This window comes from Homalodisca vitripennis, chromosome 3, assembly GCF_021130785.1.
Source record: "Homalodisca vitripennis isolate AUS2020 chromosome 3, UT_GWSS_2.1, whole genome shotgun sequence".
Classification (NCBI taxonomy): Eukaryota; Metazoa; Arthropoda; class Insecta; order Hemiptera; family Cicadellidae; genus Homalodisca; species Homalodisca vitripennis.
Window position 1 is genome coordinate 164,577,886 of NC_060209.1, and position 26,594 is coordinate 164,604,479.

At 33.5% G+C, this 26,594-nt stretch overlaps 1 protein-coding gene across 1 annotated transcript in view; it reads left to right on the top strand.

Moving 5' to 3' along the window:
* The first annotated feature begins 7,114 nt into the window (after window positions 1–7,114).
* LOC124358438 (pickpocket protein 28-like) overlaps window positions 7,115–26,594 on the top strand; it is a 37,838-nt gene continuing 18,358 nt past the window's right edge. Inside the window, exons 1-5 of the mRNA XM_046810735.1 lie at window positions 7,115–7,125; window positions 10,478–10,606; window positions 11,854–12,093; window positions 17,539–17,653; window positions 24,503–24,654. Of these exons, the coding sequence (XP_046666691.1) occupies window positions 7,115–7,125; window positions 10,478–10,606; window positions 11,854–12,093; window positions 17,539–17,653; window positions 24,503–24,654 (647 nt within the window). The remainder of the gene's footprint in view (window positions 7,126–10,477; window positions 10,607–11,853; window positions 12,094–17,538; window positions 17,654–24,502; window positions 24,655–26,594) is intronic.

A 26,594-nucleotide genomic window follows, 5' to 3' on the forward strand; every position in this document is an offset into this window, starting at 1 on the left:
AGACATATTTACTTCCTGTAGCATGTTGCCGTCAATTGGAATGAATTGTGAATTGTTCTTGTATATAAAATATAACATCTAAATTTCACAAAACATGTTGTAACTGCTTCAGAAATGAACACCACATGTAAAATACATAAACAAAACATATTAGAACTGTTACTTCAACTTCTATATTAAAATATTACATACATATAGTACCATTTGTAAATTTTTTAAATATGAATTTGTTTTCTTATTAATTTATAAAAACATAGTAAATGCTTTTTATGTAATTAAACACAAAGAAATTCTAAAATATGTAAATGTTGTATTAAGAAATAGATGCAACCTTTTCATTTAGTTCCATAACAACCTCTGTTTGGCCAGTTTTTCTACATTTTTTAGATTATTATAATTAAAGTAATAATAAGCATTCAAATTTTTCCTACCTTCGTGTCAAATAGGCCACAATAAAAGATTTTTTGAAGTTCTTGGTATTTTTTATCTAAAGTCCACCCTTATAGTAATGTAAAATTAAATATTGTGCTGTCCTAACAATACTTTTATGTTTCATATCAGTTTAAAAGTTCCCAATAAATTTCTTAAGCCTTGCTGATTGCGTTATTAGTGCCAATTTATTTTTTGTTTGTGACAAGAAGCTGGGGAAACATCTTGTTGCACCTAGTCCTAAGAAGATCTTTACGCTGCTTTTACAGTGATAGGATATTCAGGGTAGGTAAAGTTGGGAATAAAGGGTAAGATGCCATGTGGAGGGGCAGTGGACACATTACATCCTAGTCAAGTTATCTTGTAAGAAGGAGAGTTTAGCTCTGTTCCAGCGTTCTACAGTCAAGAGTGGACAGGGGACGGTGCCTTAACATTAAGGGAGTAGTCACACCACTCCAACAGTCATCTTCCGCACCTATTGATCAACCCTTTCACCTCAGTATCTCAACATTTGCGGTTAGTGATGTGCAACTCCGGGACATTCACTGGATGTAAGTGATATAGATAGATTATTTAGACATGAAATACACCTAGGGTGCTGCACGCTTGTGCGGCTCAGCCTGTTCATCTGATCTTGATTCTGTCTGCTCCATGAGGGAAGTGCATATTAGCGTGGCTAAAATCATAAATCTCAGTGATTACAATGGACACCGCAAGTGCTTTGGTTTAGAAAACTGTAAAGGACCAGTTATTCATAGTTAAGCGTGCTAAATAATATACGTCTATAATTATATGGAGAAACAGTATCCCAGATTGTCAGGAAAGCAGCTAAGATGCAAGGTAGCACATGCTTGTGGGAAATCAAGTACCGTGTACAGAGTTTTAAAAGAAAGTAAAAATCCGCCAGTAGAAACAAAGAAATGCACTACAAAGAGAGATTTCCAATGTTTTTAATAAATGTTTCCTGAGAACAGTAATAACGACTTTCACGTAACAAAATAGGAAAGGGTAACATTAAAACAGATTACAATATGAAGGGAGTGTATCTAGTTGACAAAAGATTATTTTGCAACTGGGTTTCAAGTTGAAAAGCGCAGAAAATAACAGGAAACTTCTAATAGCAAAATCAGATATGCGCAATATGAGATTGAATTATTTAAGGAACATACAAGAGTTTTGTGAACTAGGTCATAACATATATGGATGAAACATAATTTCTCAGCTCTTCTGTGGTATCTTTAACTTGCACAGATAGTGTAACTAAGGGGTTTAAAGAACCCAGTTAGTAAAGGGAAACAAGTGATTTTTCTCCATGGTGAGGTGAAGATGGATGGGATTCATCCCTAACGCCTTAGTATGTTTGAATCTGGAATGAATACGAGTGATTATCACCAAGAAGCGAATTTTAAGAACTATAAGAAATGGGTAGAAGAAAAACTCATCTCAAATCTGAAGATACAAAGTTTTGTTTTTGACAACGCATTCTACCATAATGTACAGTTAAATCTGGCACCAACAAGTTTAAAAAAATAGTATGATCAAATGGTTTGCTGAGACCCAGGAGGGTTCAGTTCTTGCTGGTTTATACCATCCAGTTGAACCCAAACTTGGCTCAGCAAAAACCGATCTGTCACTTAAATCTGGGTAACCTTATGGATAGCCAAGAGCAGCACATCACTAAACGCAAATGTTGAGATTCTGGGGTGCAAGGGTAATTCGATAGGTCTAGTCTACTGTGAGAGATGACTGTTGGAGTTGGTGGAGTTCGTTCCCTAAGAGTCAAAGGTTCTTGCTAGCCTAGACATAAGGGTGTGCCACCTCCTGCTTTAACTGGAGAGGCTGGTTTAGAGCTAGCTTCTCCTTCTTCCGAGGGAACATGACTTGAGATTAGTGCCCTAAATTCTTACTGAAGGATCTTAAGGATCCCTACCCCATCTTACCTATCCAGAATATCCTGTCACTCCTGAAGCAGCGCAAATGTCCTTGTAGGATTAGGTGTATTTTCTCAGCTTCTTGTCCTAAGAAAACAAAAAATGGTTAGCTGAGAAAAATATTTGTCAAAACTCAGTTAGTTGAAACCTGAACTGTATAACCTAATAAAAATTAACAAGCCATTGTTTAAAAGTTATAAAATTGATAATACATAACAAGTAGCTGGCCACCATGTTGTAAGTTTACCCCCATACTATCCTGACCTCAACCCAATAGAATTGATGTGGACCATGGTAAAGGAGTACATAAAAATAGAAAATACTAGATTTTCAACATAAAGTGTTGAAATAGTTACAGAATAGTTTTATTCAATTAGTCAAGATAAATAGAAAACCTGCTTTGAACGTGTGAATAAGGTGGAGGAAGATTATTTACACGTGAAAGGATCATCTGTTCAGTGTCAGTGACAGCGAAGGCAGTGATGCTGATTGCCCTAGCAGTTTTGAACACCAAATCACTGATGATGTCGACTGCATGATTGGGATTACTCTTTTAGTGGATGATTAAGGTAGTTGCGGAATATACAACTCAGAAATAATTTATTCTTAGAAATATTTTATTTTCTTAACGAGCAATGTCTAAGAGTCGCGCAATGTTAATGGAGTAAATGAAACTCTAGGCACGCATCAGCCCAATATCTGCAATAGTGCTAATATCCTACGAGCTACCACCTACCATCCTGCTCTTCTTACCCCACACAACCCACACTTCCACTCAACTCCCTCACCCCTACATGTGCAAACTGTTTCAAGACTAAATAACCTACTATACATCAGTTTTCACTGTTTCAAATCTAGGTTTAACTAGCCGATATAATCCAGCCAGGAGATAATCCTCTTGGGGAAATGGTTTATTTCTGAGACAGAACTAGCCTCAAGAACTGATTACCTATATTGATAACTTTGTGGCATGCAAACCACTTGATGCAGGATCACCACTCACTTCGTATGTGTCAGCAACATCTTCATGGCTATCAAACAACTTATATTTTGTCACAGACAACTTAAATGTGATAGAGTCACTGTCACAGAGTTACATTCAACATCATTACACTTAATGTGACAATGTTGCTTTGTATTATGTACACAGCTTTCTGTGATGCACAGCAACTGTCATGGCACTGAAAACCTAAATACCATATGAATTCAGGTTGCTGGGCGGTTTATGATGTTGTGGATTGGTTCTGAGTTAAAGATAGCACAGGTTCAAATTCTGTCTATGACTAGTAGCACTTTTTATAGTAGCATCGAGCTTGTACTGTAGTGACTCTCCCCCTTAATCTGTTTGATAATATCCTCATACAGACCAGTGGCTCAAGAAGAAAGGCATCTCCTTAAAAATATCTTCTCTATGTAGTTTATATTCTTATAGGGAAACAGCTAATTTGAATATGGACAATCTGAACATAATCCTGACTTTGGGGTTATGTTTGGGGATATGAAATATAGCGATTGTGTCAATATATCACTATATTTGGAGCTTCCCTGAGTTTAAACACATTTATCAAACTGTGAAGTACTCTGGCACGCCAATTCCCGCAGATTCTATGAAAATAGTTGTTCTTACCATCTTAAGTATTTTCATTATGAGACCAACCATGGTTAGCTTCCCAACCCATTTAAAATAGGAAACTGGCTTTCACAGCCATCAAACAAGGGATGCTGGTAGCCAGAGAGAAGACGCATCATGCACTGTAGCAAGGGAAATGCTAGTAGTCGCATATTTGAGCAGCCGTACTTATTGCATAAACTGAGTGATCTAATACCAATCTCAATTTTTTATTGTTATTATACAAAGCACAGAAGTGAGTTAAATACAAGGAAGGAAAAAGGACCAAAAAATTGTCAAGAGCTGCTGAGGTTCAAGAAACCGCCCTAGATTATTGTGTCAATAAACTAGTGATTGACTTTGAAGTCTATACCGAGTAACATCTTTCCTCAGATGCAGACATCTGAAAGATAAATACACTCTATTTGAATCTAAACATTGAGTGTAACTTACCTTTATCTTGCTAAAAAAATAGTGCTCTGATCCAGTGCTCTGCCCTGCCCCCCACTGTCTATTCTAATTAAAAGTTTTCTCAAAATCTCATGTAGATTCCACATACAAGAAAAAAATCTTTAGGAAAAAACCAAAGAAATAAGTGCGTACATTTTAAGTGCTGTTAGTATTCAAAAGAAACTTTTTCATTCTCTGATAAAGATGAAAGTAAATATCTCAACCTTTTTACAGATTCCACGTTCAAGTCCATATTGAGGAAACACAATTCACTATAAGCAGACATCTTGGTAACACGTTTCTTCCACCAAGGTAAATGTGGAAGCTGTTTAAAATCTTTTCTTTCAATAATTTATAAGTGAGAATCCAGAACTGTACTCAGCTCATGCTGCTTGCTACTCTCAATACTGAGTAATCTGACAAAATTTTTATTAAAAAAAGAGAATAACTTCAGTAAAAGCCTAAGATGTTATTTGATAGTTCTCAATCTCAAATCCAAATATCATGAAACATCCTTCAAATCAAGCAAAAGAGAATCAGAAACAATTAATGCATCATAGTCTAGAAGCTGAGAGCCAATTTTCACTTATAAGAACGCCATCTGATTTTGCTTGACATCAATACAGGAATTATTTCTAAGAAAGAAATTGGTCGTCAGCCGCACTAATTTTGGTGGAGGTTATAATAAGATATTAAAGGGTTTAAAAAAATAAAATTATTTTTTTTTCTCGATTATATTTTTTCTAGATTGATACCCTTAAAATCAATCATCAGACACAAAGATAATAGTCAAGAATGTAGCCAGAAAAAAAATTTGGAGGGATCCATACACCTGTATTTTATGTAGATGGATAGGAAGAGTCCAGTTTTATTATAACTTGTACCCAGGTTATGAATAAGCTGAACCAATATGGTTGAATATTCACTTTTATCTTTATCAGAGAATGTATTTTATGGAATGGTTGATGACAACTGAGATCATACTTGTGGGTTGAAAGTAGAGATTGTCCTTCTAACCAAAGGATTGTCAAAGATTATCAACTGAGTCAAAACGAAGTAACTAAAGAGTTAGAATAGAAGCTGAAACTACATTGCACTGCCAAGGATTAATATCATCAGTTCTAAATACAGGAAAGAAAGATATTATGGTTGTCAGAACCTCCTCACTAGTCACCGGATTCTAGAAAAAGAGTAAATGATGACTCCAAAGCTTAAGCAAACTCTAGGATAGCTAATAAATGGTATCAATGCTTATCCATTACACCTGTAACTATAGGATAAATTTTCTATTCTCAGGACAAACCATCCAGTACCTCTTCAAGTCAATTTGGGTTAAAACCAATTAACATATAGGTGTTTAGTTGAGTGGTAAATAGTTTTAGCCCTTGGCTCAGATTGGCCTCACCAATAATAATTTTTACTATAATTGAAGAAAACTCATGCTAATTTTCATTAAGATCTGTTATGACATACTGGTTAATCATGTTGAGTCGAAGAACTTTTTACAAGAACACAGCACCACTAGTTAAGACTGGAAAATCTATCTAAAAATGTGATTAGGTTTACTGTGATGGAATTTTAAGCATAATGAGCTACAGTCTTGTTAACTGAAGAAATACCTTTAGTATTTATAGAACACAGATTTTACATTAACGTTAGTAATTGAAGTGTAATGGTCATTACTTTAAGTAAAATATTATTGTAGTTTGGAATTGTATTAAAAATAGGAAAGGAAATTAGTTTAAAGCCTCTTTTGTCATAAAAGGATTATTTCCATTTATGCTTGATAGATAAACATGCCATGTAGTTCAAGCGAAATTCTTTCTGCTTAAGATGTAGTCTTTTCTTTAAAATTCTTAAATTTCTTCTTCAAGTTTCTTTCCACTTGATGTTAATAGAGGCTTTTTGTAGTATAGAATGTGCATAAAATAAAGAACATTGGGATTAACAAAGTATAGTAGAAACATTTTGCTAAAACAGGTTACATGGAAAGTATTTGTTAACTCTTTGATGTGAAAATTATTATCATTATAATGAGATGTTTTGATTTGCTATAATTCATTTCTTTGTTTTATAATTGACACACTAAAACACGAATAATCTCTGCAAAATTCAATTTGTGTTGACAACATGTGTGTAGTAACAGTAGTTGGCAATAGATACTTCTGGCAGGTCTCCAGATATCTACAGAGAGCCAAAAGATTTGCTACACAGTTGTTGCTCAACTTCTTCCTCCCCCCCCCCCATCACAACATTTACCACTTTAACTTAGACTAGTGATGCATCTGTTTTGTAAATAGCTGGAGTACACATTTCTCTGCATTTAGATTTCAAACTTAGCACTTACGCAACCTACAGCCTAAATTTCTTAAACAGAGATATCTTCAATAAGCTTTATAAATTTTAATTTGTCATTTTGTTTTTAACCTCATACAAACAAGGAATTTATTTTATCTGATATGACCAGCTCTTATAGTGACTGTATTCCAACATAAATATGTCAACTATTGCAAGATAAGTGAAAAACATACATTAAATTTATAAACATTTATGCACAGTTAATTTCAGTTCAATTATTGTACAATCTATTGCCCCATGTTATGGTAAATAGGTCCACTATGAATGTTTAATTAATTTAAATTACTGTTATCATCTGTGTGTTGTGCCATATTTTCTGTGGAATGTTACATGCAACATGCGACCAGGGTATGTTGTCAGATACTGTAACTATTAATATGTTTCCTCAGTAGCAACAACAGAACTGAGGTGACAGTTGACAGTTGTTGTTGTTAACTATGGTGATTCTTTCTCCTGTCCAAATTAGGCGAACCAGGTATATACTTACAAACTTTATACTATTCCTAATACAATTTAATTAATAGCAAGTTTTGGCTTGATCACTACACTGTGCTTTATTGTAAATACTATAGTTAAATGTTTACAAAGCAACTACCTGAGTTTGTTTTTTTATTTAATTTTGACAGGTTGGTAAAATTTATTTCAATTTTAGTTTTAAAATATTTAAAATAAGCCAAATTATTCTGAAATGCTTGAACATTTTAGTCCAGATATTAATAAGTGTTATGATTACTTACAACAATTCTGTTATTTTTTTATGTACAGTGATTATTTTTTAGAATTTGGTTTTTAAGACAAAATAAATTTCTATGTTTTAGTTACAAAAAACGTTTGATGTCATCATATATATTTTTTAGTATTATATTTTTCATATATATTTTTTTAGTTTTGTTAGTTACTGAAACAAACATAAATGCTTTAAATATTGTAATTTTATGAATTTTGCACCCACAACAGTGAATAGACAACTCACTAATCCTCTATCACAATTGAAAAGCTGTAATGGGCCCAGTACTGTTTCTTTTATTTATATCAGATCTTCCATCCCATATAAACCACTTTAGTTATCCTGTCATATATGCTGATGACACAGTTCTTGTATCTAGCAACAAATTAATAGAGCAACTTGAAATAAGCACCTTCATATCTGTTAATATGGCTCAACAGTACTGTCTGAACAATGATCTAGTTTTCAACGAGTGCAAAACAAAACAGTTAATTCTAGGAAGACATGACGATGCAGTTTGCGAAACTCCAGGGTTGGAACGTGTCTTATCAACTAAACACCTTGGTGTCACTCTAGATGAAAAAACTGTCTTGGAGCCACCACATTGACGAGATGTGCCACCAACTTAGCTCGGCTATTTTTGCCATAAAAAGAGTGAAAGCTACAAGTACATTTGAGGCAACAAGGATCACTTATTTTGCACTCTTTGAATCAAAGATCAGATATGGCATAATCTTATGGGGAAACAGTTCATGCAGTAATTTAAATAGGATTTTGGTCCTTCAAAAAAGAGCCCTTAGAACAATGGCTAGCCTTCAACCCCTTGACAGCTGTCGTGAAGTCTTTAAGAACTTTAATATTTTAACTATGACATCCCTGTATATTTTAGAAGTTGTTTTATTTGCCTGCAGACTCAAGTTACCAAAAAACAAAGACATACATGGGCGACAAACTCGCCATGCCGACGATTTCATCCTTCAATCCCACCGGACTGCCTTGTTTGAAAAAAAAGCCTTCATATGCAGGGGCAAAACTATTTAATGTTCTACCTGTCGAGTTGAAGACTCAAGATTCAGCTACAATGAGAAGACAACTTCGAGAATGGCTAATCAATAAATCAATTTACACAATGGACGAGTTCATGACACATGCTTCAGGGACTCCTCAGCATTGACTACAAAATACCGGAAGAAACACTTTGTAAACCATCTTATTCTGGTTTTCTATTCTACCTGTCTTTCTTACTGTAACTTGACGCTTATATCTGTTCTTTATGATTATGATTAAAGTATTATTGATTGATTGATTGATTGAATTCTAAAAACTAACTGTGAAAAATAGAGTTAAGACTCAAGTATGTCATAGTAGTAAAATAAGATAGTACCTTGAAAAAATCTGTGTAAGAGAATAAGTCACAGTCACACGTTACATGTTATTTTCATGTTAAAAACTTTTCCAAGTTGTCATCAAAAAATATCTAAATATTCCAAAGTGTTTACAATTACTAGTGTATCTAGTAAATATATGCCCTAAAATAGGGACTAACAAACCTATCTCAAATTTATGCCTTGGAACTCCTAGACTTAATCTTGTATTTTCTCCAGATAGAACATAAACATGTAAAGCTTGATAGAAAAACAAAAAGTCTACCACGGTACAATGAGATGAAAGAAGTGAAAATTGAAGCTCCCTTCCCATATCGTTCTAAGAGATCGGGCAATTTCCAGACCATCCATAACAGAAAATTCATTGATTGCTAAATCTGAGTTGTCTTGATCTCCATTCCAGACAGTGATACTACGCTTGATCTACATTCCAGCCAGTACTACTTGCTTTGATTTCAATTCCAGATAGTACTACTTGTCTTGATCCACATTCCAGATAGTACTACTTGTCTTGCAGCTTCTGCTTTTAGTTCTGGGCTTGCTGTGTGGAGGTAGGCTTCATGAGCCATTATAAATCTGTTTCTCTTCGTGTTGGTTTTCTCTGGGGTATGTTGTTTTTCTTTATCTTTTTGGCTTTACCACTTGCCTTGATCTCCATTCCAGACAGTACTACTTGCTTGATCCCAATTTCAGACAGTATTACTTGTCTTGATCTCCATTCCAGACAGTACTACTTGCTTGATCCTAATTCCAGACAGTATTACTTGTCTTGATCTCTATCCCAGATAATACTACTTGACTTGATCTCCATTCTGGACAGTACTACTTAAGGTTCAGAACAGGGATATGTAAAGCCTCTAATAATTTCTATATCACAAAATCCAAGTTTATTTAGCTTTCAAGACTGAATTGTTTGCATATTCAAAGAAGATTTATCTTGGAATCCATGAGAACAACAAAATTATCTGTATGATACCGTTGGCCCTAATCTCGTAAAAAAGAATGAAGGATTAGTTTCTAAAGTAAAAATAATTTTGTTGAGTTTATAGGCATGTCGTTAATTCAAATCACACTAAAGCAAAATTAACGGCTTATAGCAATGCTAAATAATAAATGGTCTGTCACTCAAGTGATCCAAAGAAAGACCTTAATGCTATCAGCATAAAGCTAAACATCTCAGTAGTTATACACTGTTATATAAAAAAATTTGGGGATCAGTAATACAGTTTTGAAAGTTACAATTGAGCAATAGTATAAAGAATGGAATAAAATATTAATTGAAAATGCCTGTTTTGTATACATTACCAGTATATCAATTTCATTTCAGTGAGTATGATCAAAATGTAAAACTCCTCATGCTTTCATTATTATTATTTATGCTGTTTCTAATAATGCAGTAAATTATAGAGTGGGCATTATTGCTTCATTTTTATCCATGTTTCAAAACTGACTATTCTACCCATTGTTACCAACTGTCTAATAAGTCGTGATAGCTCCCCAAACATTAAAATAAATTAATATCATACAGATATTACATCAGTACTCTGTAACACTTAGAGTAACAGCTGTTTGTTGTTTTATTGAACAGAAGAATAAGGCCTCTAAGTGCCTACCAGAATAAGCCTCTGTTGAAGGACACACTACAGGAGTATTGCTCCAATTCTGGGCTGCATGGGATACGGTATCTGGGAGAGAGTGGTCGACCCTGGTCAGAGAAGTAAGTATATTGTATATTTTACATAATCTATTATCAATTAATCAAATGATTATTAAATGCTCATTTTCTTCTAAATAAATTTGATTGACAGTGCTACTTTTCTAAAAGAAAGTATTAATAATTTATTTTTGAAAATTTTATTTTATGAATCAATATCAACCCAAAACATATAATACTGAACACTTTCTTTATTACTTTCAAGGCTATAATTACCATCAGATTATGCCTAATAGATTACCTGTATTCTTAATAATTTTGATTCTTTAAATGTCAGCTAATCAGACCCACTTAGGCAAAGAAATTTTATTGAGTTCTTTCTTATCTGACCTTGATTTTATAGCAGAAATTATTATTTACCCTCTGATCTCCTAAATACTATATGTAACCAGCATATTTCCTAGACAAGACATCATAATTTGCTCCTCATAGTTATTTTCCCCATAGTTATGGTACCCTCTGTATCGTACTAGTTCCATCAAATTAAATTTTAATTGTATATGTTAAACTCCATTTTTTAAATTACATTTTTTCAGGTTGTAACATGGTTTGTAGGAATCGTTATATTCTTTCATCAACATCTGATGTAAAATTGTTTATAATATAAATGTCAGTACAACAGTTAATAGAAAACAAATCTTAATTTATTTTATTAGAGTTCAGATATTTTTAAATATTTAGTAAAATGAAATCAACATGTAAAAGATTTGGCTGGTTGGACATAAGGGTTGATACTCTTGTTAAATTTAAAAAGCCTTTAAACATTTAAAATTTATGTTTTAAAATTTCACACAAAACTAAATTAATTAATTGATTAGTGAATTAAGTGAATAAATTTGAATGGTCTAAGAAATTTGTTACTGGAACAATCTGGGAATTTCAACTTTGGTTAAATGTTGTGTGTACTTTCAGCACTGGAATAGCCAAGCACTAGCACCCTAGCAGTAGCTATAGTAATATGCAGGGAGGGTTTTTTTACTTTGAGTCTGATTTTTTTTACTCTGGCTGCTATGTTACTTCCTTTTTATGTCCTGTACTATTTATGAATGTGATTTTGTCTTCCATGTAACAAGTGACTGAAACATGCAGGATTTTCTTGGTTGCTTCTAATAAATAAATAATAGTAAATCTAGTACTGTTAACATATTATACAGTGAATGCATGACAAAAAATGTCCTTTTGCAGAAACGTAAATCCAAAAGGAAGGAAAAACTCATTACATATTATTAAATAACGTTTATGTGTATCAGATTGTGGTGGGTAGTGGTGATTCTGGCCAGTCTGACGTGCGGCTCCCTGCTGATTCTGCGAGTCTGGCACAAGTGGACAACAACTCCAGTGCTTGTGACCTTTGCAGACAATCCCACACCCATTTGGGAACTTCCTTTCCCCACTGTCACCCTCTGTCCCTCCAACAAATATGTCAAGAAAGTGTTTGACTTTTCTTACTACTACCGCGAGGTGAATGAAAGCCTTATAGATGCTGATACGTAAGTACTGATCCTAAATTTTTTTAAATTAAAAGTCAATGTAAACTTTGATGAACTATCACTAACTAATTTTTGCAAACTTCTCATTAAGAGTGATTACAGTTGAGGAAGCTAAATCCAGATCAAGTTCCTCAATACTGAGTTTTACCACGACCTGAATTGTATTCTGTAGCAGCATGAATTTGGAACAGATCTGCACCAGTATTTATAGAATCCACCCATCCAATCTGCAATATTAACCTTCTGATAATTTAAGTACAGGATCATTTATGAAAGATTGGAATTATTTTAAAACATCATAGTTCAAAACTACTAAGAAATAAATTTTGTTGTATCATATGCAATAATGTATACAAACTTTCATTCTTTAATATGTTTTGGGCTATCCCTTAGAGCCCATTCTTTGGTATTCTCGTGACCCAAGAGGCAAGAACTGGAATATTTACTGATTTATTCAGTTGCATTGTGATTATAATCCAATAAAAGGTGTTCTGATAGTTCAGTTCTTTTAAATCAAATTCAATCACAGCGCGTAGGTGAGGTCAAAGTTTCATAGATGGCTAGTAGAGCCTTGGCTGTACACTCAGATCCCTTGGCCCATCTGTACTTAAATATCTATGTTTACATATATAATTAATATGGATAAATGAATTAAATTCTTTAACATAAAACAAGTTTTCACTTAAAGTAATTATATTACATTCATACTGATCTAACTAGAATAATTTTAACACATATGACTAAGCCTAACAGATTTTTGAATTGATTTTATATTTAAATAAAATACATTTAGAGCTATTGAACAATGTTGAGATTTTCTTGTTGATCGGTAGGCATAAGGCAGAAGAGCCGAACCTCCTAGCCCTGTTAGCTTCGATGAGTTTCTTTTAGACTCTGCCACGACTTTAGAATAATTAGTATAATAGAATATTTACTAAAAGTCATGAAAGAAAAAGTAGTAAAACTTATGAGTGACAAATATATCAACGATATTGTTCAGTAGGGCATAGGAAGTATAGCCACTGGGCAAATAACTATAAATTAATAATTCTAAAGATCGGTAGATTGGAAAAAATAAACACAGCCAGTGAGATATTCATGCATGCAACATCTGATACATAGAGTTTGTACTGTTTGCTGACCATTAGTCATAAAAACCCCTGGTCATGTTTAAGAGTTCACTTATCATTTTATTAATTTCATTTTTTAATCAATATTCATTTTAATGATTCTAATTCTAATTTTAACAAATACTTAGAAAAAACACTAGTTATAGTACAGAGCTGAGAACCAATTTGTACTGTATGAGCAGACAACCTGATTTCTAACTAAGAAAGAAGTCAATTATCAGCCTCACTAATTTTGGTAGAGGCTGAAATATGAGGGTATCAAAAGGGTTAAATATATAAAATGTATTTAATATGTACTTACTTACTTACTGCCGTGGCTCTTGGTACCCAAGGTGGTACTTTGCCTCGCCAACACACTGCCTCCAGATCTCTCTATCCATTGCCTCTTCTTCCCTTCTTCCCAGTTTTCTTATGTCTCTTCTGATCTGGTCTCGCCATCTCAACTTTAAATTTAATGTGTAAATTTAAAAATACATTTTCTTAGATCATATATTTTTATCTTGATAAACTACTACAAGTAATTCAACTAGTACAAGTAATTCAAACTTATAAGTAAATAAATGTTAAATCAGTATCAGCTTACCATATATACAGGTTGGCTATTTGGCCAAAAGTGGTGATTTTCAATTTCTTTATCTAGATTTGACAGTTTTAATCATCTTCAGTTGTTTATGGTCAGGTTTAATTATATATCTCTCAAGATTTTGTAATGATTGGGGGTAATTTTCTGAAATAGTTTCTCCTACAGCTGCAACACAGAGCAAATGTTGAGCCTGGTTCAATGAAAAATATGTCACTGAGCCACCTTACCTTACCTTAGTCATAAAAGTTACAAGAACATACATTAAACTAATTCTGAAACACTATAAGTCTCCTGAGTGCTTCTGAGACCTATTTCATGTATATTATTTTGGGAATTCTCAGGCCCCAAGAGCTCTTAGCCTCTAAGAGCCCCTAACCTCTGACAGATCCCGGTCTCTTGAAGGCTTAGGCCTTTAGCACCTCTCGGTCTCTGGAAGCTCTTAGCCTGTAGGTACTACGGGCCTCTGGTAGGCCCCATTCTCTAGCAGGCTATGGCCTCTGACACCCCTTATTCTCTGGAAGCTCTCAGCCTCTAGGACCTCCCGTGCTCCTAGCAAATCCTGGCCTTCAGGAGCCGCTGGGCATTGGTAGCTCACCAGCTTAGGCAATTCCTGGGTTTTCGGAGCAAATAGCCTCTAGGACCTTCAACCATTTGCACCTCTCAGCCTCTGTCTTTGTATATATGTTTGTGTTGATAATACTATATAAATACAATATAATAAATATTATATATAATATGATAATATTTAAAATAAGTATGTTGAAATAAATACAAAAAGCATAAAGAACATCCAACATATACTAATAAACAAAACCTATTACTCTGTTAATGACTTTTTTCTGATGTTAACATATTATAAATTGACATCATTCAGTTTTGCCTTCAAATAGTTGGATTTATTTTAAAACTTATGACTTATTTTAAATATTTTAAGCAAAAATATGAAACTAATCCATAAGCTAATTACAATCCTCTATGTACTGCATTGTATCCAAATGAGAAATAAATATTTGATTTGCAACAAGTGGGTTTAATGATTGGCAAAACAAGTTACAGTAACAATACCTCAGCACAAAAAGTCACTATCTGATGTAAAATATTTTCAATCATGGTGGAAACTTTCTCAAAGATTATGTTTAGGTAAAACCATAAATTATGAAAATCAGAGACTAATTAAAGCGGAAAATGACCACTGGTACAAAATTTTGAAAGTACTTCTAATTATTGTTCAATATTTGAGCACTCAAGGACTGGCCTTTCATGATTAAACTTGCAGATCATATTTCCAAAGTTGATTTTGTACTGGCTGAGCATCTGAGGGGAGTAGCTCTTCATGAAACTTGAATTCACTGCTTGAGTTAAAACATCCAAAATGAGCATCAACATCCATGTGGAAGCCATTCCATAAATTTAGTCATCAGTGATGCTGTTCTCTTATGTTGAATAGCTATCCAATTTTGCAGAATTGTTCAAGAGATCTTAAATATTTTTCTAACTCTATACACAGGTGGAGCATTTTGATGGACACTGTTAAAAATTATTTATTTATACAGTATATGAAGCACAATTCATCCAAAAATAGATGCATTTCAAAAAAGTACCACTGCGGGATTTGCAAAGAAATTTAATGATTTCAAATTTTTGTGCTGTTTAGTTACAGGGTAGTACATACGTACCTTTCAAAATAAACTTAGTTGAAAAAGAAGGTCAGAAGCAAAATATTAACTTACCGTACAGGTTGCTATTGACCTGGTTGAAAATGTTGTCATTTTTGGAAGACATGACATAAAAGAATTACTTAAACAGTATCATTAACAATGTCAAAGAGCTGGCTGAACAATTGTAGATAATCCCAAAGTTCACTAGTGAACCTAATATCAGGCTAAGAAAAGTGATGACAGTTTTGTCATGAAGGAGAAGATGAAACTACTGAAGTAGAAAAGAACTCTCTTACAGTTGACTGTTTTGTCATCCTAGATGCAGCAATCGACTTCTAGACAGAAAGATTAGAATAAATGGAAAGTCAACACATGGAAAAAAAACTTAGAGTTGACTGTTAAAATCTCCAGTTACTTCTGAATGATCAGAATGAGTGCAGCATAGATGAGCTAGTGGAAGAGCTTCTACTTCTATCTCCTATGCTACCAAAAAAGCACAATCGAACAGACATTGTCTCATCTAAAAGTGAATTGATATGTTGACCTGTTTCCTAACATATTTATTAGCTTAAGAATTCTCATTACTGTGATTACTGAATTACTGGTTAAGAATTATTTAAGGTTGACCACCTCACAGGAATGACTGAGTATTGGTAACACTAGCAATAGAAAACGAAATAAGAAATTCATGAACACCAAAATAGTTTTTAATTTCACCTATCAAAAATATCACAAGAAAAGTTAATTTTTTTTAATGCGATTTTGCTATCTACATATTAGGTTTTGTATATATTTGTAATTATAACTATTTAAGTGGATATTAAATATTTAAAAATTAAGGAGAAGATGGTTTCTGTAAAACCTGTAACCAATTACATAGGATGAAATTATCATACATATAAATCCTAACATAGATTTAAATTTTGTTAAAAGGGATTTTTTAAGGATTTACTAGCCTTAAGAAATGTATTCTAAAAAAGTATTATTTTTACAATACTGGATAAAAAACGGAGAGCTGAACATGTTACAGTTTTAGTTCTGGGCAAAATTAGAAATACAGGCCAAGAATATGACTTGCCCTTAAGAATTAAATCTCTCACACACACACACATGCATGCATCCACACACACTAAAATGTAATTTATATATTTAATTTATCTATAACTTAGAATCAATAAACTTATTAAAAGTGTGGCTTTTATTTTAGTGATTGTTATAATACAAACAACAAAAAGAGGCTTGTTGGTTGTTGTTTAAAATTGTGTTGGAGGACGCCAAATCAGCACTCCGCATGGTCCTAACATTTTTCATACACCGGCCCTGACTGTAAGTCCAGAGATAGTATTAATTTTTAACAAAAATTAACTAAAAATGTTAAAAACTTAATAAGTACAGATTTATTGGAGGGATAAGTGATGTGATTAGACTCAGCAGGGATCACTTCTGGCTGTTTTATACCTTATAGTCAAACCTACCACTGGGCACAACAAAAACCGATGTGTCACTTAAATCTAGGCAATCTTATGGATCCAGGAGCGGCACATCACTAACCGCAAATGTTGAGATTCTGGGGTGCAAGGGTAATTTGATAGGTCTAGTCTACTGCAGGAGATGACTGTTGGAGGTGGTGGGGTTCATTCCTTAAGAATCAGAGGTTCTTGCTAGCCTCAACAAGGGTGTGCCACTCCTTGCCTTCTTTAACTGGAGAGGCTGGTTCAGAGCTGGCCTCCTCTTCTTCCAGAGGACATGACTTTTAGATTGGTGCCGTAATTCTTCCTCATGGATCTCGATAGGAGGCGGCCCCTACCCCCTAACCTTACCTATCTTGAATATCCTGTTACTCTGGAAGCAGCGCTAAGGTTCTTATAGGACTAAGTGCAATTTAGAAGCAGAGAACAAAAAAAAAGTGAAATGTCTCTTCATAACTTACTGCTTACAATAATCTAATTGTATAAATATAAATATAATGTATTTGTTTTCTCTAGATTTATTTGTAAAGAAATATTACTTGGATTCCTTTATCTTAAAATAATAAAAATATAACAAGATCTGACATTTTATTTTTTTTTTTCAGACAAGCTGTCATCAATGCTGTGTTGCTCCTATGTCGCTCTACAGATGCAACAGAATTTGATGATGACTTCTATCCTCGGTTTGGTGGCAATGTCATTAATCGTATTCAACAATTGGTCAGTCAGGTTTCATAACTTGATTTTTCCATACAAATTAAAAACATTAGAGAAAAGGGTGTATTTAAATATTAATATTGTTAAAATAGTATTGCTTTTCCATGTAAGGTTATATTAATAAATTGTAAATGGAAAACCACAACAGAATCAACTTCAATAGATTATTAGGATCCAACAACAGTAATTAGACTTCTTGATTCTAAGTATCCAGCACTGGCACCAAAGATGAGGGAAATATTACATTTTCAAGAGTCAAGAAGCTTTATTGTCATTAAATAGAAAAATTGCATAATAGACATAGTCATATACATAGTAAGCATATACTATAATACTAATATAAACTAGATTACACTAAAATGTTTTCTTTTAAATTATTAACAAATTTATAATCTGAAGAAAAACATTAATCTAGTGATAGAAATTAAAATTGTATCAAATAAAATACATAATTTATTAAATAAAAATGCACAAAAGAGGAAAATAAAACAATTCAGTACTATCAGTGTCACTAGAAAGCTTCAACGTTAACACTTAAAATTTAAACAATTAAAATGATCACTTAAACAATATTAATAAATAACAAAAACAAAGTTACAGAAAGATAATAAAAGAAATTTAAAAACAACAAAGTTAACAGTTAAAATATTAAGGTACTTGTATCACAGGCAAAGAATTCATCAACAGTGTATAAGGGAGTTATCTTAAGCCAATTCTTAAGAACAATTTTAAATTTATTGATAGTTGTTGTCTTTGCAATTATCAGGTAACTTATTGAAAAGCTGAACCTCCATAAAGCAGTGACTTTTTTTAATTTCTCAAGTCTTAAAGGAATTAAATTCAACATATGCTTGGCCCTTGTGTTGTAGTTATGAATGTCGTGACGCATCTCATACTCATTCAGATTTTCTTTAACTTTAACTAAACAATAATATATATACATAGATGGTACAGTCATTATTAAAAACTCTTTAAAAATTGGTCTACAAGGTTCTTTACCCTTCACATTCTTGATCAGTCGTAAAGCTTGCTTCTGCCACAGGAAAAACTCTTTGGGCTCTACTACTGTTACCCCACCAGAATTATACCATATGACAGAAGTGAGTGGAAAAAGGCCAAATATTATGTTAATAATATATATATATCTATTTACACATAAACTTAACCTACGCAATAAATAAGTAACCCTAGATAACTTTGTACCGTACATAAACTACTTGTGTTAGTATCCCAACTAAGCCTGTCATCCAAATGAACCCCCAACAACTTAACTGAGCTATTTATATTTGTTACACCAGAGCTTAAACGAAAATAAATGTTTTCAGTTTTATTAATGTTTATATTTAGATAATTTTTCCCTAAACCATTCAAAAGCAACCCTCATAACATTACTCTGTACAATGTCTAGGTTAGTTAAATCTTTTCCAAAATTGAGTAAGGTTGTATCATCTGCATATAAGACAGACATACAGGGTACATTAAATGCAAAATCATTTACGGCTACAATAAACAAAAAAAGGCCCAATGACAGAGCCTTGAGGGATTACCTATTTTAAACAGTTTTAAACTCAGATACATGAGAGTCTTGAGCTACAATTTGCCTTCTATTATTTAAATAGGATGTCATTAATTGTAACTCTCTACCTTGTATACCATAACATTGAAGTTTTCTTAAAAGCAAATCATGAGATATATATTGTCAAATGCTTTAGACAGGTCAACTAAAGTGGCAGATAATGTTTCCTTATTTTCGAAGCTTCTCAAGATTTTTTCAACAACCAATTCAGCCACTGTTATAGTGTTTTTTACCAGGCAAAAAACCAAACTGCTCTTTAAACAGAAGTTTGCTCTCCAAAAAGTAATTATATAATTGCTCTTTCATACAATAATCAAGAATCTTACTAAATATAGGTACTAGTGAAATCGGGCAATAACTAGAGGGGCATGATTTATCTCCTTTTTTGTAAACCGGTATAAACTTTGACCACTTTAAGAATATCTGGAAAAAATACTCTTCTCAAGTATCAAATTAAAAAGAAAAGTTAAGGGCTCAAGTATAATATTTATTATTTCTTTTAACTATTTCTTTAATATTTATTATGGTTGGAGAAACCATAAACATCTTCACTTTGTGATGAGCTCAATCTAGAGACACACTCAAGCACATCATTTGAATATATCTGTCTCCAGTGGAAAATATTATTTCTAATATTCAAATTAGAAGTGTATGTACTCAAAAAACTTGAGGAATTGTCTGATATTCTTGAAGTATTCTTTGTCTCAGATCATTTAAATTTTGAGGCTTTGTTTTGTAGACGCTGTCCTTAAGGTAACCCCAAACAAAATAGTCTAATGGAGACAGATCTGGTGAACACGCTGGCCATTCTACAGTCCCCCGCCTTCCAATCCACTGTTGCCCAAAAACAGTGTTTAAATAGGCTCTTACATGGATGCCGTAGTGTGAGGTTGCTCCGTCCCGTTGAAACCAGATATTCTGGAAATGTTCTCTCCAAACATGTTTCGAAGTTGCTGATGTAATGTTCATTTTCCAGCAAACGTTGTTATGATATTGCATTTAAATTTCCTTCAATAAAGAAAGGACCTACCAACTGGGTACCTATCACACCAAGCCAGACATTCACCTTTAGTGGATACTGCGTATGTGCCTCCCGCATCCAGTGAGGATTTTCGCTACTCCAGTAACGGCAATTGTGCCTGTTTACGCTTCCATTCAGCATAAATGAACACTCGTCTGAAAACACAGTATTGTTTACATCAATTTCATTGCGATCTATTTTGGCTATCATAGTTTCACAAAATTCTATATGTCGATCGAAATCATCTTCGTTGAGTTCGTGCACCAAATGAACTTTATAAGGCTTAAAAATTAGACCCTTTCAGAATTTTTTTAACAGACGTAACAGAGATGTCATGAGTTTCTGCTGCTGAGCGTAGGGACTCTTGCGGGTTCTCAATAAATGACTGCAATACATCTAAAGAGTTGTCTTCGGTTGTCGTAGTAACGGCCTTCCTGACCTATGACGATCGGAAACACTTCCTGTTTCCATAAAGCGTTGAACAGTTCTCCCTACAGTTGTTCTAGAAATTGGCTGCCTCTCGTGAAGGTAGTCATTAAATAAATGGCATGCTTCCTCGTGTGATCGTCTGTTGTTTCCCCAACCAACCATCATAAGAAGTGTTATACGTTCACGTTCGTTCAAGCGACATAGTGTAGTTGAAGAACTACAAGCAATACGACAAACTCTTTTGTACTAAAGCGCACTGATAGAAAGGTTGGACAGCACTACTAAAAAACAAGAAAACTAGAATAGCCTACTATGAACAGACTGGCTAATAGGAAAGTCCAAACTGCGACCCAAAGATAAGAGCTTTTTAATTAATTGTTACTGTTTATCAGGTTTTCCCCGTTATCAATATATTAGGACCAAAATTTTGTAACCCTTGAGGATAACTAACGTCATAATTCACTTCTGTACAACTGACAAGCATAAGGTAGTATTTAGCTGCAGTATTCGTTTTGTTGCAGTTTTGCTTTACTGGGGTTTATGGCTACTAATAAAATGTAACCAAGTAAAACCTTTGAACAGCTGCCATTTTGTACTGGATCAATCTTTTTGAGTGCGGTTTGCGGCATTAAACTCTGCTAGATAAGCCCTTTAAAATTATGTGCATATTGACCTATGCTCCTATTTAAGATTTCCTTCTGACTCCTTGCGGACCTCCCCATGATATTACAGAAAACTGATTGTTCCTTCAAAAAGTAGATTTTTAGCTGTAGTGTTGATGGTACCAAATCTTGTTGATTTATCTGTTATCATTCAGAAAATATTATACCTGTGCAGGGACTTACACTATGTACAACACCCTGTAATAGTAGCTATAATTATATTAGTCTTAGTCATTAAAACAGCAGTTACTTCAAATACAGTGTCAATACAAAATTTGATGACATCAATGGGTTGGTAATCAATTCCATATTTTTACAAAAATACTACATCCTCCTCTGGTTAAAGGTGGTTTTCTACAGTAAATCAAAACCACCACTAGACTACACTACGCTAGCTAGGCTGGTGTATGGTTAGCTAGACTATATACTTGAGGAATGTAGAGCTGACCTTCCTCAAAAACTAACCAATGTTCATTTATTGTTAAAATACTACAACTAATTGAATCTAAAAAAAGCTCTAACACTTCAATTTTTTCCTAATTGATTGAACATTCAAATTGAACATTGAAAGACTTAAATTGATCATCATTATATGCTACTTTAGCGGATCTAGAAGTATTAGTGACAAGTTTCCCGATGCCGTGGCTGCTTCTCCTTTACTTGATGCTGTCTCCTCCTCCTGTTGCTCATTCCCCCGGGTTCTGAAGGTCTTCACTGCCTCACTAATTTTTATCCGCAAGCCACAGTTTTCCCTTATAATTGAGATGCAGGCCATGCCGGGTATGGAGCTTTCTTTCAGCATCATATACATTCACTAACTTGACATTAGCATATTGCTCACTAAAGTCATTCAAAACACCATTAGTCTTTTTGATTTCCTCATTGACACATGACCACTGTGCTAGATCATATCGATGTGGAATATTTACTAAAATTATATTTTGGTTTTGAATGTTCTTCAAGCGTACTTCTGATCGTACTTATTGCTTCTTCTGATTCATTTCTTGAGACATCATTAGTACCACAGATCAACAGCAAAATGTCATTACCCTCCAGTTTCTCTCACCATGTATATTTACTGGGTTCAGAATGTGTTTAGCTTTACCTCTAGGGGTCACAAAAACAACTGTCTGATGAGTCCTAATCAAAATTATTTAGATTCCAAGTCAAACCATGTCCATGACTATCAGCACAAAACAAAATCTTATTATGAGTTTTATCAGGCTTATTTACTGTTGCATTGGAGGACTATTTAAGAATTGAGCACTCAGGAAATTTTGATTCAGTCTCTGAAGTTTTTCTTATGTCTATTTTTATTACTATTTTCACTGAGGCTAGATTTAGTAGTATTTTCTTCATCATTTAAATCATCATCAAAGGATAAAATTCCAAATTGATTACTGCACTGTATTTGAAAAACTGTATTTCCTAATTGGGTAGGATTTTTAGACAATCCTCTTTTGTTATGTTGGACACCTTGAAAGATGGGAAAATAGTGCATACATCTTAAATTTTGGGTGTTAAATTCAGAAAAATTATTTTCTAATGTTTTTTTGTCTTGTTCTAAAACTGTGATAATAGTAATTTAAATTTTGTATTTCCTGCATACAATAAATCAGTTTCTGCAGAATAATTTGTGTTTGGAAGTCTTTACATGGAGATTTCATTTTGAAATATATGTATACAGTATGTGGTGATATTCTCATGTTATACAATCTTCACATCTTGGTATAATTATGAGATGAGTGCAATATTAATGACTCCTGGAGCAAGGACGTATCCAGCAAGGGGGTCCAAGGGGTCCGAGCCTCTCTCAAATTTTAAATTTTTTCAATAACTTGTTTTAGCAAACAATTATTATTATTTAAATAATTCAGTATTACTGACATGTACTGCTGAAAGTCGTTTTCAAATTTGAAATGGGTCAAGAACTTTTTAAGGAACAAAATGGAGAATCAGAGGCACTTGCCTTACTTTCTGTCTACTACGGAAAATATCAGTTGTCTTAACCCCCCAAAAATTTTTCATGGGGTCTAGCTTACTGCAGAGGATGAGTTCACTGTTGGAGTGGATGAGGTTTCCTTAAGAGTTCAAATTTTCATAAGCCTAAATATTAGGGGAAGTATTATCTTCCCTGCCTGCTTTGACTGGTAGAAGCCAAAAAAGAGGAAATCTCACTTCTTTCAAGGTGGAAAAATGTAGAGGTCTAGTTTACTGCAGAGGATGAGTTTACTTTTAGAATGGATGAGATTTCCTTAAGAGTTTAAAGTTTCTCAAGCCTAAACATTAGGGAGTCTTCCTTGCTCGCTTTGACAAGTAGAAGCAAATAAAAGGAGGAAATCTCACTTCTTCCAAGGTGGAATAATTTAGAGGTCTAGTTTACCGCAGAGGATTAGTTTACTGTTGGAGTGGATGAGGTTTCCTTAAGAGTTCAAAGTTTCACAAGCCTAAACATTAGGGAGTTTTCTTTGCCCACTTTGATAGGTAGGAGCGGAAACAAAGAAAGCCTCCCTTCTTCTTTCAAGGTGACATAATTGAGATAGTGCCAAACTATTCCTCCTTATAGTGGTAAGTACTATGATGGGTTTCATGGGTTTCTTTAGCTTCTTATCCTAAATGAATAAAAACATGTTTTTAAGAAATAGGAGGCCAATAAAACCCAATAAATTGGATACATCAATCTGGGTACTATATATATCCTGAGAAATACAAAGCACACTACTTTATCTACCACTACATCAAAGCTGAATTGCATTGTTAGAAGTCAGGCACGCATGATTTGATTTTAATCTCTAGTTTTACACACAGGCCATCATCACAAAATATAAGTTTGGAAAGTAAAAAAAGAAGAGAAAATCTCAAAATCTTGTGTATATAATGATGCTTTATAATTCTCAGGTCATTTATAATAATGTTCGTTCTTGTGAAATCTACCTTTCTTTAAAGTGGTATTTAAGAGATAAACTTTATTTTTATAACAAAATATTCTCAATTTAATCCTATACTAAGGAATAATATTCATTTAATTTACTAAATTTTTAATTTTTAGACAAGTGGTTTTATGGCTTTTTGTTTTCCACATCACATATTGTAAATTCTAATATCACTTTGTAACCATAATAGTTATATACTAAATTGTAAATTAAAACCTCTGCCTTTTACAGGTTTCTCCCTCGTATTTTGATACAATAGAGTGCTCACTCTTGTTCGGCGCCAACAACAGTTGTGAAAGATTATTTCAGGTACTAATTACAGCAGAAGGAGTATGTTTCTCCTTCAATCTCTTACCTAACAGGACACTCTTCTCTCCGACCACGTAAGTAGAACAAAATTCCTTTGATTGTATAAACTTTCTTAAGAGTTTCCACACTCATTGATAGAGCTGATAGATGAATGAAAAACTATTATTGAAGAACTAGATGAATGTTATCAGCGTGTGTGTGTGTTTGTGTGTGTGTGTGTGCGCACGCGCACGTGCGTGTATCATTGTTAAGAAAAATCCAGGACTTTATTTCTTAATCTAGTGTTATTTACAATGCATATTGAAGGAATTGGTTAAACAGAAAACAACTCTCAGTACAATTATTAAGTTGTCATCCTTAATAGTTAAAGGTAGAAAAAAGTTGTAAAGTACATTATTTTGAGATCTTTCATTTGATGAGCAGTAACACTCATAATCACTATCTAAGATTAAAGAGGTATGATTAAAAATTCAAATATGTGTCTATAACAGATATGGATTATGAATTCTTGTGTTTGGAAGAATTTAAAAAATAACTGTTCTGTTGGCTTCAGATTGAAATATCATGCAGCAAAGATTTCAAAATGTACTAAATTTATTTTTTAGCTAACTTTTGTACTTTACTAACAAACTGCCTAAAACCCCAAAAAATATAGATTAATTTTAGATTAATTTCTTCTCTTATCCCTTTACATACCATTTAGATACATTACCCTACCTGTATATATGAGAAATACACTTTATTTCTGATAAGACTACTTCGGTCTAAAAATGTATACTTCTTGCTTTTGTAACCTACTTCAAGTCAACGGGTTGCCTACTTTGATTAAAATGTGTCTGTTTACAGCTCTTATCACTATCGTGACTCACCAATAGTCGATAGACAAATTAAGCTCTTTATTGCAAAGTCATGGTTAACATGTATAGCAAATATTGTTTAATTTAATTTTTTTCCATTCACACCACATCAAAATCAACAGTCATACATACAGTTTAGCATTCATTCACCAATTTTTCACCTCAAACGATAAAATCAATCTCCCAATTGGCCAGTCTTTTAGTCCAAAACTTGTTTACATTGTAAAATGCTTGTGATGCTTAAAAAGTGGTTTAGGAGATTTTTAAGCACCTTGGGTGCTGTGGCCTATTTTTATACAGTTTACAACTGCACAGTTAAGAAGAGTTTCAAGATTCAAGATTCAAGATCTTTCATTCGTAAATGCAAAATACATTTTTACATTACACGTCAAAATACTAAAACTATATCTAACTTAACAAATCTCTTACACAGTAAAAACATTTATCAACAAAGTGTGTCTTTAGTTTTTTTTTTAAATAAACGTAGATTTTGCTATTTTTAATATTCAATGGCAATGCATTGAAAGCTTTTGCACCCAAGTGGTATGGACCCTCTCAAATGCGCTAGTACTATGTGCAGCCACAGATATCAGCCCTCTTGATTGGTCGGATACTGATGGTAGTATCCATTGCTTACAAAAAGCTTTGGATTGCCCTTAACAAAAGAGCATAGCTCGTACCCCACCAGACCCACCAGAGTAAGTATTTTTAATTCACCGAAAAGAGGTTTACAAGTTTCGAATCTCCTACGTCCTGAGATGATTCGCAAACACCATTTCTGGAGGACAAATACTCTATTAAAATTTACTACACTGGATGGACCCCAGAACATTAACCCGTACCTCAAAATCGATTGAACGTGAGAAAAAATATACTGTTCGTTAGAAACCTCTTGGCTACAGACCTGGCGAGACGCTGAGAGTTCCATGGTTCGATGTTCCACGTGGCCGCCCCCATGTGAGCCTATTATTGATATATAAACCCAGAAATTTTAACTGAGATTTCTTGCTTGGCTTCCTCGCTTCCTAGTTTGATAAGACCCTGGATATTAAACTTAAACTGGTTTGTGTTCCCTAGATGAAACTGGATTGATATTAGTTTTGCTGATGTTTAATTTAAGTTTATTTAAATTGAACCTGATTTAAAACTTTGCAACT